We start from the raw sequence: 13102 nt of genomic DNA, 5'->3' as shown, positions 1-13102 counted from the left end.
GGCAGAGAGCTTACAGCTGTGTGTGCGTGATGAGAAGTCCCATTGAAATGGTTGATGTTTTAAATAGAATAAATGTAATAAATTTGTTTCAAGAGCTATCAGTGGCCAAATACGAAGCCTGGGTAACTTCAGCGGGTGACTCATTCCCTGGTTATTTGACTTGACAGAATTGGCTAAATCAGGTTCTGTAGGAGTTAGTTGTCAAACGAGACTTAGATTTGGCTAACATCTCTCTTTCTCATTTGCTCATGAAGCAGTTAGTGACAATAGATTAAAATGTAAGGTATGTGTTGATAGCTAGCTGTGGCATCGCAACCAGGTTTAGACCAGAGTGAAAAAAACAACACTCTAAATCTCCCTGCATGACTTATGCATGCCTGGTTTTTTGCAAAGTAATGTGCCTTTTTCTATTCAGCAGAACAGTTGTGTTGATTGATAAACACATGGTGTAAGCTGAAAGGGCCCTAGACTGATAGGGCCCTTCATCCTTCATAGGATGAAACGGACTCGCATGCTTTGATGGAAAATTCTCTAATTTGAAGAGTACCAGTTGTTCGTTAAGTGAGCTTTTTGACCAATATTTTTCTTTTGACCAGAAAAACAAACAAAAAAAAAAGAAAAAACCCTGCAGGGTTGAATAAAGTAATGTGGTGTCTATATTTTAAATACCTCCTGTTTTTTTGTTTTGTTTTTTTTGCTGTTGATGTTTTTGTGATAATCTTATTGAAGTATCTTCATCATCCTTTGAATTCTGAATTTTAAATACAAACTCACAGCTAGCTTCTTCCAAAGGCTCTATATGTAGACTTCCTAATTATTTATTTAAATAGGTATGAATTGCCCTCATTATTTATGAGTTCATAGCTTGGAATAGGTGAAGCTTTTCTTTTTCCTCCTTGAGAAGGTGAGTGAAGTACTCAGAGCAGGACCACCTGTGCTAAGGAGTTGTATCTTCACTCCATCTTCAGTGCAAGTGCATGGAACTCTCCAGTGTGGAGATTGTGGAGCAATCCCTGTCCTTCAGGAACCAGCAAATAATAGAGTCACTGTGCCAAATCAGAGCTCTAGAATATGTGGTACGCTTATCTTTGAACCCAGTAATTTCTGACACCTCATAGCTTGATGATGCATCCATAAGTCAAGAAAAAACTTAGTGGTATATGTGAGATGATGCCACCTGAACTGGTCAGCTTAAGCCTCTTGGGGAGAGATTTTATTGCCCTTTCTTTAGTATCCACCATGACAAATGTTTGTATTGGTCATGAAACTGACTGGTCTCTATTAGAACTACTAGTGCAGTTCCTTGCCTCTGAGCTGTCTGAGTTAGCAAATGTGAAAAGCCACTGTGGGGTGTGTGGTGTAACACAGCTCCTTGTAGTTATCTGCTCTGATATTTTGGTTGCCCTTTATTTAGATGATCCCTTTGATCACAAGTAGCACCCAGTATTTACTTATAGTTAGCTGAGAATGAAGATGTATTTTAAATGACAAAGTAGCAGACTTCAGCATATGTCCAGGGCTGTTGGCTCAACCAACCTGGTTGAGGCTGAGGCTGAATCTGATCTTTGTGGTATGGAGTTTGAGACTGAACTTCAGCAGTTTAAAAGGTTTCAGGAGACAAGTATCAGACGATTTGCTTTTTGCTCCCAAGTCTAAGACTATTAACTGGGAGGTGAAGCTTGTTATGTATTTTCAAAGATTTAGTGGTTTCTCCTTCACAAACTAGCAGTTATATTTTGTCTGGAACAAAATGCTCCTTAGAAACATGCCACAGCATGTTATGCAGCAATTCATATGATCTGTTGATTTGCTGGATAGATGAGAATGTCATAGGTGAGGTTACAAAATCACAGACTGGCTGAGGTAGGAAGGGACCCTGGGGGTTCGTCTTGTCCAATCCCTGTTCAAGCAGAGGCACTCAGAGTAGAGCTTGGTACTTCTCTATGTTGAACTCCATTGGACTCTTGTCAGCCCACCTCTCCAGCCTGTCCGGTCCCTCTGGATATTAGCATAACCCCTTGGCTTACCACCTACTCCTTCCAGATTTGTGTCACCTGCAAGCTTGCTGAGGGTGCACTCTGCCCCATTGGCCAGTTCATTAAGACTAATGAGACTTCGTACTCATGATCAGGCAGATAAACAATGTAGTCAGATTAATATTTGCTTGATTATATGGTGTTAAATCTGAAGAAGGAAAAAGAACAACAACAACAACTAAAAACATCATAAATTGAAAGTGAAGGACTGTGAGCTAAAAGTAGAAGCATGACATTTTCCAGAAGTCATCCTGAGGGATGCAAAACAACTGCTGCAGAAGTTGATATCTGAAGGAATCAGCAGTGGCTCTTTTTTTTTTTTTTTGGTTTATATTTTAAGAGCAGAAGCTGAAAACATGAAAACAACTGCCTCGTAGTTAAGGATGGCCCTTACCTGGGCAACAGTGGGAGTCCTTCGACACAAAACATTTATAAATCTCTCTTGAATTTTCTTGATCACTGAATGGGTAGTTGCACAGGTAATTACAAATCTCCTACAGAGCTTTGTACATCCTGTAATATTATGTTTCAAAATCTAGCAGGTCACATAGTCTTTAAAACAAACAAAAAGGAGAAAAAAAAACCTAATTCTTGAACTTGTTACATACTTATAAGTGCTTTATAGTAGTTGTTGGGAGGAGGTTTTGCTTGGTTATCTCCAGCATCACTCAACCAGTAATGTTGCAGCTCAGGCTGATCATGAAAAGAGTGTGTTGCAGAAAAGTACAAGATCCTTTATGCAGTACTGCTCTTCTTTTCTGGCATCTAACATTTATTATTACTACAAGCCAGTATTATCTTTATCATTAATAGTTTGAAGTTGTGTTGTCCTGCAAGATACTGTTCTCAGTTTGTAAGGTATTGTCTTCTCAAACTTCACTGCATGAAACATCTGCTTGTGCCAGAGTGTGCATGCACACACACATCTCTAACAAAATATTTTCTCTTGAGAGCTCTGGGATCCAGAAAGCATTTCAGTTACTTCTGTGTGTAGTTCTTTAATCTGTTTTGTTAGGAACTCAGGTTATAGAAGTCTTTGACAATGGGCAAGTCTTCATCTTCATGGCACTCCAGTGAAGCTCCATTATTACCGTAGCTGTGTAGGCAGCTTTTTCACAGTCTCACCAAAAATTAGCATGAGGTAGTGAACATTCTTACTTCTTGTTCTTAATAAGCATTCAAGACATTACTTAAATAGATATTATTTAATTTTATTTATTTTATTTATTTAACTTGTAATACATAGGCTGAATAACTCTGTTCAATTATTTCTTTGCATGAATTTTTATACTGATGCAACTGAAGACAATTTTGTGCAGAAAGAATGTATATGTAATTGTAATTCAGATACAAAGTATCATTTTCACTCAGAGGGTGGTGACACACTGGAATAGGCTGCCCAGAGAGGTTGTGGATGCCCCATCCCTGGAGTCATTTAAGGCCAGGCTGGATGTGACTCTGGGCAGCCTGGTCTGGTAGTTGGCAACACTGCACATAGCAGGGGGGTTGAAACTAGAGGATTTTTGAGGTCCTTTTCAACCCAGGCCATTCTATGATTACCTGTAGGATGTATTGCTAGGCACGTAACTACAGTGCTATAATTTTGTAAGCTAAGACTTGCAAAATACTAGCTTATAGGTTGTCTGCAATGGAGAACAGAAATAGTGCTTCTTTCCACTTCTTATTAATTTTGGTGTGCCCTAGAAATGCAGTGGTGGTCTTAAATTTGAATCTAATCTTTCAAGCAGAATTTTCTTGCAGATCTTGTATGTGATTGACATGTCCTCTTTAGGAAGTGCTTGTATCCAAATTGTCTTTTAGATAGGTGAGCAGAATTGAAGACTCTACCAAAACTTTTTTTTTTCAGAGCACTGGAATAGCAAACAGTTTTGCATGTGTATGTGTGGAATTCCCCTGTGTGAGTAAATCAGCGTACAGTTCAAAAGAAATGAAGAGTTTGCAGGGAGGGAAGTTGATTCATGCTGTTTGGTAGATGTTTCCAGTTTCCTAGCACTTGTTGCTGGGTATAAATACAATACCTGGTAGCAAAATCATTTAGCACTGTTAACTGTGTTTCTGAAATCAGTATGCATATATGGTGTGCTTATGGGGGCATGGCTGGCTTTCTGCTGCCTTCCAGTCTTCAGTCAGAGCTGTCACATATGATACATTGTAAAAGTTGTCTCTTTTACTTACATCCACATTTTTACTGCAGTGGTACTAAAAGGATAGTGCAGGATCAGTTCTTTCTCTGCTCTGCATGCTCAGCCAGTGGCACTGCGTGGCTTCTCTTGTGCCCTGTCTTAGGACCCTCTGCTTATCAGGAGCTCCCCGTCTTGCTGATCATGGGTTGCTTTTTTATGGCACACTGCTGGCCCATGGTCAGCGTGGTCAGTTTGGTAGCCTTGATTTGCCTCCTTTGCTCCATGAAGACATTGTCTCCCACTCTTAAACCACAGCATCCCTTTTGTTTGCAGTTGAGAGTCACAGCCTGGCATCTGCAAGCTGTGCACCCAGTTCTTGTGGTGTCATCAGCCAGTGACCAATACAGGCAATAGGGTTGTACATTATTGACAGAAAGCAGATTTTAAAAAAATATCTTACAGTAAGGTTGTTATGCAGAGGGTTCAGGAGTGTTCCAGAAAGACTTGATTACCATCCAGATTTGTAGAAACTGCAATGCGATTAATAAACAAATGGATGATTATAGGTATCAGAAGGCACCAGCGTTACTTGTTCAGAGAAAAAATAATTGTGTCTCATAGAAAGCAGTAAGCATGTGTTTAAGCATAGCCCCTACAGTGCACTTCAAAATCTTCCAAAGGTTTTGATAAGATTATCAAAGGCATTTAAAGAAGCAGAGTTCTCGTGCAGTTGGAGGGGAAGTCTTACGGATTAATAATTAGAAAGCAATAAAAATAAATGGTCTCTTTCTCAGCAGAGAGGGATTGTCTGTGAAGTTTCTCAAGGATATTTGATGGAATTTATACTTTTCAGCCTTTCTAATAGTGACCCAGGAAGTGGCTGAATATGCTGATAACAGAAAATTTTTCAAAGCAGGAGAAATTTAAAGCTGGCTACAGGAACTTATGGAAGGCTCTTAAGATACTCTATAATAGATGAAAAAATAATGGGTGTATTTCCATCACTAGATGCTAACTGCTGTTGTAAAACCCCAAAATTATATAAATATATCACAGCATCACCAAGGTTGGAAAAGACCTTCAAGATCATTCAGTTCAACCATCCACCTATCACCAATAGTACTCACTAAACCATGTCCCTCAACACAAAATCCAAACATTCCTTGAATGTACATACTGATGAGTCCCAAATTGAGTATTCTTTTCAGAAAAGAGATCTTGATGCTATGGAAACTTCACAAAGCTCAGTCAACAGTAATGAAAGCAAACAAAAAGCTGCATTTCAATAAGAATAAATAAATCTGTGATTTACCTATATATAAAATTCAGTTCTAGAAACCTCTTTTCAAGGAGGATTTAGCCGAAATGAAAAGGTATAGAGAAAAGCAGCATAATGGATCAAAGGCATCAGAGTGACTTCTGTAAAGTGAGAAAATATATAAACTGATTAGTCTCATTAGAGACTACTAACGGAGTAGTGGTAGGTTTGGGTTTTTTTTTTAAGTCAAAAATCATATGGAGAATGTGGGTTTGAAGTAGTGTTTTCAAATTCTCGTAGAAACAGATAATCTTTCCCTAGTACTTGAATTCTATCTGAAATAAAGTAGTTTGTGTTTTTTTGTTTGTTTATTCATTATTAATCAATAAGATGTGAAGCTCCCAGATGAGGATCCTGCAAAGGCTAAAGACATAAGTGGGCCTGAGGAAATTTGGACATAATTACTAAGGATCTGTCCAGTGTTGACTGTTAAACACAGTAAAGCAGGTTCAACTTCCAAGTTAAAGAAAGCCCAAAGTCACAGAGTGCCAAAAGCTGGGACAGTGTATTAGGGACAGATTCTTGTTCTCCTCCCCTACATGCCCTCTGTCTGCTGCTGATACTGGAAAATACAGCACCATCTGCTCTCTGGTTTTGCACACTTCCACTGAAGGGAAGAGCCCTGGCCCAATACTTGGGAACTTCATCTTAAATGTAGGAAGCCCAGCTATAAATGCATGTTCTGGCTGCATCCACAAAGATCATCAACATATGAAGTCCACATCTTGAGGAATTCTCCTCTAGCGTATAAGTTAAATCAACTTCCTTTTTAAAATGGGAAGAGGTCTTAAGATTCTTTTACCTTCTGTTTATCTAGTTGGTGTCAAGATAAAGATACAATGAGAGTATTTCTAGTTCATCTTCTGTGATACAGGAAACAACTTTCCATTTATTATACTTGCCTTTCTTTAGTCTATTTCACCTTTACTCTCATTTTTCAATAGGCATATATTTATTTTTCTTTAGATAGTCTTTAAACAGGCAGAACTTTTGATTTATGTGCACTTAATATCATTGATTTGTAACTTGTCTTATTTGCTGTTTGCACATCAGTAGGGAATATCTTTCTGTTAGAGCTTATCTGCAGAAGTTGCTCTGTTTCAATTTTCTCTTTCTTTGCTTCTGTAGGTGGCAAAGTCCACAAGGGAAGGATCCAGTCGAACACACCTAGTGCCACAACCAGGCTTGTCAGTTGAAACACCTCAGGTCAGCCTCCGATTAACAGACAGTAGTTCATGTCTGAAGGAGATGGATTTAACAGATGAAATCTCCTTTGTTAACAGTGGTGCATTTTTCTTCAGGTTAGTGCTATTTTTATTTTTGGCTCTGTATTTGTTTCCTTATTTATTCTGTAGCTGCATCTCCAGCTCTGAGAGTTTTGAACATGTTTTTTTTCCATTGATGCACACAAAATCAGCATGGTGTGGTGTAAGGCAAAATAATACATGTATCTCTGTGGAAGCACACATTCCACTGGGTGTCTGGTGGATGTATGCTTTAGTTTGCCTTTCAAATATAAATTTACATTCATATGCAGGTGACCTGATTAGTGAAGGAGGGTAAGATCTATTAAAGTCAGATACTAGAAATGGCACTGAGCACAAGATCCAACCAAAATGTAGATGTCTTCTATCAGCATTTAAATGTGTTTGATCTGCCTAGTTAAAGTCTTATCAGAAAGCTGAATTTGTTCCCATTCTACATCCAAGAAGGGAAGGGGTTTTAGAGGGACTTATCTTTCTAACAGGAATGGCGTTCTAGATGTACTAGAGTTGTTCAGACAGGACAGAAAATAGAAATGTATCTATAGAGCATCTGTATCTCTCTAAAAATGTCTTTCAAAGTCCATGTAATGTATCATGATTAGTTTTGATTGCTGATATTTTACCAATGAGGTGAACAGGTGACTGACAGTTAGATTTCTTGTAAAATTCTTCCCTGAACATCAGACTTAACCAGTATCTTTTCATCATTCTCGGGATAATGAATTGAGTATTTAATTCCCTTTCCTTTTGTGTCTAGTGTAGAACATCAAGGATTCATGTTACTGTGGGAAATTGCTGTATGCCACTGAAATATGAGGTTGGCCTAATGTGGGAAATAGAGTATGAACGTGTCATGAAACATGACACCCAGTGTCTCTGCATACCAGGGCAGAACACAAAGCAGTGACAGTGCTGCCAGACACGTAACTGAGTGGCTTCACTGAGTAAGCAGGAGATGGTGTGCAATTCTCAGCACTCCACTGTGTGTTGTGAAGTGTAAAGGGAAATTAAGTACTAGAGGGGTGAAACAAAGGACTGCTGAGTCTCATGTTTAGGAAAGTATTGATGAACAAAGTGATTCTTGAAGTGTCTCAAAAAAGTGTGATTCTTGTAGTTGAATGTTCCCCAATGGAGGTTGTTCATTGTAAGAATTCATACTTTCCTGTCAGATATTCCTCCTTAGAAGAGTACTGCGAAGTTGGGGATAGTTAGACTGACATTGGCACAGGACGTCAACTACCAAATGAAATGTCTTTTAAGTAGGCAAAAGCTGACAGTTTCTGTGCTCAGTCCTCAGAATGAAAGATGTCTGGATCTCTAATCCTACCTGGGAGATCAATAAGGTGTAGAAAGTAATTTCTTGTAATTCCACATTGTTCAAGGACACTGTAGTTTTCTGTCCCATATCACAGTTGTGTGTTTATCTAACTGGGTTGAGTTCGCATCTGCACTGCTGTTAGCTTCTAGTACTTTTCTCTGTGATCTGCTGCTGCTGCTGAAATAGGTAGTGCTTGCTGTTTTCTGCCCAAGTCTAGGACAGCAGGTTATGGAATAGGACAAGCTGCAGAGGAGGAGGCCCTTAATCACTCCATCCCTATGAAGAAGAGTGGAGAGAGGTCTCTAACAGAACTGGGGGGGCAAGATGTCTGTGCATCCAAAACGCTGATTTCCTGGAGTGAATATAGTGCAATAATACATCGGGAGTGGTTTTAAATGTGCTTTTGGCAGTCTTGTGCCTCTCCTGTGGAATCTAAGCTTGCTGTATGATATTATCTAGTTATATTTCAGTGCAAGGCTACATTGGTTTTCACCCTTTCAGCAGAAGGACTCTGGCATCTGATCTAAACTATAAAGTGCTTTGCAAGTACACTGCTAGTCTTGGGGGGAGGGCGTTCTGTCACAAGGTACTAGCAGTTCTTAAATAAATGTTATCATTGTGTAATTATATGTAATTATCAGATACGTTTTAGTGAAATTACTGTATCTGCTCAGTTATCATATGATCTTTGTTAGAAAAGAATAAAGGTTGTTCTTGGCAATGATAGTCTTTTGCTGTTTCATGAAAATGCTTGTGGTTTGTTCCTGTTCTGAGCTCAGATACCATGATATGGGTGGATTAGAAGGGGATGAAGGGTTACGATGGAACAGTAGATGCAGAACTCTACTTTTAGCAGGCTCACACGTGTAAAAGTAAGGAACCAACCACACATAGGCCTGTAAGGCCCCCCCAGCAATAACTGTAACAGGTCTATCATTTTCAGACACTTTCATTTGACATTAGGGAATAGATCTACAGGGAGAAAATGAGAGTTCTAGTTGTTTAGTAATGTTTAATACTATTTATAATGTCTCTCTGTATCTGTTTTATACAGCTGACCTTAAAAAGGAGTTCTGTATACTAAGTAGCAGCTACAGTTGTGACTATATCTTCTAGAATGGCTTATCTTTGTATTAATGTTGAAAGAGACGCATTATGCCTCTTTACAGGTATGATATTCCTCATTGCAGAAATTTTTTGACAATGCTGCTGTCATTTGAAATATGAGAAATATCAATTGCAGTCAAGACGTGTTCCAGATTATAAGATGTCTCCTGTTCATGACTTGATTTTAAGAAAATATTATAAAATTGGTATGTTGTTTTTTTGTTGTGGATTTGTTTGGTTTTTTTGAGCAGAATAGGTAGAATAACTGTATGTACCTATAATCCCCACTAGAACATAACGTATGTGATCTCTTGAGAATTACACTATTATAGCAGAAACTGCTAATTATGTAGTAGCAAAAACAATACCTGTCTTTGAAACAGTCTTTGAGCAAATCCCAGAAGATTAAGGGAAGAAAAAAAAGAAGGGATAGGAGAGAGAGACTGGGAGGAGCAATCCTTCAGAGTAGCCCTGCAGAGAAGGGCCTAGGAGTCCTGGTGGATGAAAAGCTTAACATGAGCCAGCAGCGTGCTCTTCCAGCTCGGAAAGCAAATGGTATCCTGGGCTCCATCAGAAGAGGGGTGGCCAGCAGGGGCAGGGAGGTGATTGTCCCTCTCTATCCTAAGGCCCCAGCTGGAGTACTGTGTCCAGGTCTGGGGCCCCCAATACCAGAAAGATAGGGAGCTGCTGGAGAGGGTCTAGAGGAGGGCCACTAAGATGATTAGAGGGCTGGAGCACCTCCCCTACAAAGACAGGCTGAAGGAGCTGGGCTTGTTCAGCCTAGAGAAGAGAAGGCTGTGGGCTGACCTCATTGCAGCCTTTCAGTACCTAAAGGGAGCCTACAAACAGGAGAGGAGTCAACTTTTTACAAGAGTAGATAATGGCAGGACAGAGAGAAATGGTTTTAAGTTAAAGGAGGGAAGATTTAAGTTGGATAATCAGGGGGAGGTTCTTTGCAGAGAGAGTGGTGAGGTGCTGGAACAGGCTGCCCAGAGAGGTTGTGGATACCCCAATCCTGGAGGTGTTCAAGGCCAGGTTGGATGGGGCAGCCCAGTCTAGTATTAGATACGGAGGTTGGTGGCTCTATCTGTGACAGGGGGGTTGGAGCTTGATGATCCTTGAGGTCCCTTCCAACCCAAGCCATTCTATGATGATTCTATGGTTCTATGTGCCTAGAGGTGCTAAAACTTCAACACTTTGAGTAAGAAGTTCAAATGTATTTTACTTCAATGATATATGAAGATTTAAGTGAATACAAAGGTAGGAGGGCCTCTTACAAGCAGTGCACTTAGTCTTTCATGCTAAAATTCATTTAACAGCAAAGAATAGTGAAAGCTTTTAGGCAGGAGGCTTCCTGCAGACCAAGTGCGAGGCAGGAGATTGCTGATGGCAAGCTGAAATGGCTTTCCCAGTGCTGGCTCAGAAGTGCCAGGTGCTTGCTGTCTACGGACTTTTGTTTTCACTGCCATAATATTTTTGTCACCGAAGGGGCACTAAAATGGGCTTTGCCACATACTGGTGTTCTTGCACTTAATGGAGCTACATATGTCTTTGCAGGCCTGGTACTGTTTTCAAGGAGGATTTATCTGTGGGAGGGTGCCCTGCTGTTTGTCACGTTGTTAGGCCCTATGCGTGCTCCCTGGGTGTAACAATTGATCTAAGGAGTGCTACTGCATACCTTACCTTACTGGTAATCATCGGGTGCTGTGAAATCAGTGTGTGTATGGTGGACAAATTTCGTGAAAAACACTGTGCAGATTCTGGGAGCTGAAGCACTAGAACAACCACTGCAACCATTCAGTAAACAATCCGCCTTCTCCAGTACCTTCTAGCCATCTCTTTGTGTGCCAAAGATCATAAATTCCTGTTTGCAACTGCAGACACAGCTGCAATGAGATTTGCCAGCACAGATAACCTTTGTTGGCTTTCTAGCATGTGCAGATTCTCTGAGACATTTGTTTACATCAGCCTTTTGTTCACCAAGATGCTTATATTTGGCCTGTGTTCTGCAAGTTCATTGATCCCATGCTGTTTTGTCCTCCTTAAAACAAAGGGTGGGTTTGTGTACATTTGCTGTGCCCTCTTCTTTATGAGACTGCATGTTCTAGCTGTTAATTGCTGAGGTATGAAAACACATGTATTTGTACACTGAGAAGTTTGTGCTTACTATAAACACTTTCCCTGTTTGCTGGCTTTCCTTTTAGCAGCTGCGGTTTAAAACCAAGGCAAGCCAAAACGTACCATTATTCTCTGGCATGTGATAAGAACTTGGGTTCCTGTTGTTGCCAGAACAAATCAAGCAGGGGGGCTGGTGTTTGTTTAGCTGACTATTTTTGTTTAGGCTTGGGGTTTTTGCAGCCTGTCATGGCAGTACATTCAGTCCCTATCCAAAGTAATAATTTGCCTTATCACTCAGGAGCCTTGCTGCCAGGTTTACATACATACGGGATTGCAGCCAACAGACACACAGGACTGCCTTCTGAAAGACCCAGATTCTTCGAGAAAACTGCTCAGGAAAGGAACAAAAGTCTAGAGGGAGTTTGATGGGGAAGTGGTGAGAGTGGTTACCTTCTAGATGGTTTAGCAGCAGTCTCTGGTGCACCCTGCTCTGACCCCTCACAGGGGACTTTTTCAGTGTAAGGTATTTGTGCTGTTTGTCCCTTTCTCTCCTTAGGTTGTGTTGAGTTAGTTTTTCCAAGCTGACTCATTTAACTTTAAAAGTACATTTGTCTCCACCCTCCTATGCAATCAATTCCCTTCTTTCTTGCATTGTGAGATGCTGGCACTAGGAACCGTATTACATAATGAGTTGTTAACAAAAGCTTTCAGTTTTCTAAAAACACAGCCACAAAGACATGTGATTTATTTTTCTCTGCAAGGTAGGTGACTGTGAGTGGTGAGTCAGGGTGTGGTGTCAGCTCTTCCTCAGTTCTTCTCTGCTGTCCATGTAATGACAGTCACAGTAACATGTAATTATGTTGATTTTTTCCCATGCAAGTCACCTGGGTGGATTTCAGTTTACTTTTTCAAGCATTTGCATCCTGCACAGGTTACTGATTTAGATTAGGCTTTACCCATTAGGTATCTTCTTATTTTATGTCATCATTTTATTTCTGCCTCTCTATACAAGATTTACCTGGTGACAAATTATGGTCTGTGGGATGGAGAACATCTTGCATCTCATCCCCTGACCTGTGCTACAGAAGTAGAAGTTCATTTTGGAAGCAGCAAGAATCCTAAGCCAAAGGTCTGACCACTGATATATATAAAAAGCAGCTCTTAAATGCCATAAAATATATAAGGAAAAAAGTTCTTTTAGCTGATAAGCAAAGTGTGTTAGCTTTTCCCATTTCCTGGGACAGCTTTCAGCAGCCTTAGAAACCAGAAAGGGACTACTGTAAGTTCATGGTAATTGAGTAATAACCTGAATTTTCTCTGAGTAAAAAAAAAAAACCAAAAAAAAAGCCTCCCTTCACATATCTCAGGTGTTGCCCTCACCGCTAGAAGGATTATTTATTTTGTCATCTTGTTCAGTTCTTTCTTATCTGCTTTTGCAGTGATAAGAAAGTCCCTTCATCTCATGAGACTGGTACCTGATAATGGTTCTTGCTGTACAGAAGGGGTTGGCAATTTTGAGGTCTTCTTCAAACAAAAAGATCAGCGACCTCTTATGGAAAAACACACCATGGATAATAAGAATGTAAGCCTGCTTTGGAAATTGTTTTGTCTTCTGTATTTGTGCTTCAAAAACAAAACACCTGTCACTATCTTTTTTACTAGTATCTAGGGAAAAGGTAGGACCTCTGCACTGTGGTTTTACATACTTGTAGTGCAGTAGTGAGTAATTCCCTTTGCTACAGCTTCTTCAGCCTGTCTCCTAGTCTGCCCAGTGCACTGTTTAGCTAAGGAAGGTC

At 40.0% G+C, this 13102-nt stretch overlaps 1 protein-coding gene across 6 annotated transcripts in view; it reads left to right on the top strand.

Moving 5' to 3' along the window:
* FAM13A (family with sequence similarity 13 member A) overlaps window positions 1-13102 on the top strand; it is a 142981-nt gene that overhangs the window by 68055 nt on the left and 61824 nt on the right. For all 6 annotated transcript variants that reach the window (XM_090138787.1, XM_090138786.1, XM_090138783.1 and 3 more), the window contains exon 6: window positions 6627-6799. In XM_090138787.1, the coding sequence (XP_089994913.1) occupies window positions 6627-6799 (173 nt within the window). The remainder of the gene's footprint in view (window positions 1-6626; window positions 6800-13102) is intronic.

The sequence above is a fragment of the Phasianus colchicus genome, chromosome 4 (assembly GCF_987193195.1).
Source record: "Phasianus colchicus chromosome 4, bPhaCol1.hap1.1, whole genome shotgun sequence".
Taxonomy (NCBI): domain Eukaryota; kingdom Metazoa; phylum Chordata; class Aves; order Galliformes; family Phasianidae; genus Phasianus; species Phasianus colchicus.
This window is presented reverse-complemented; position numbering and strand designations above follow the sequence as displayed.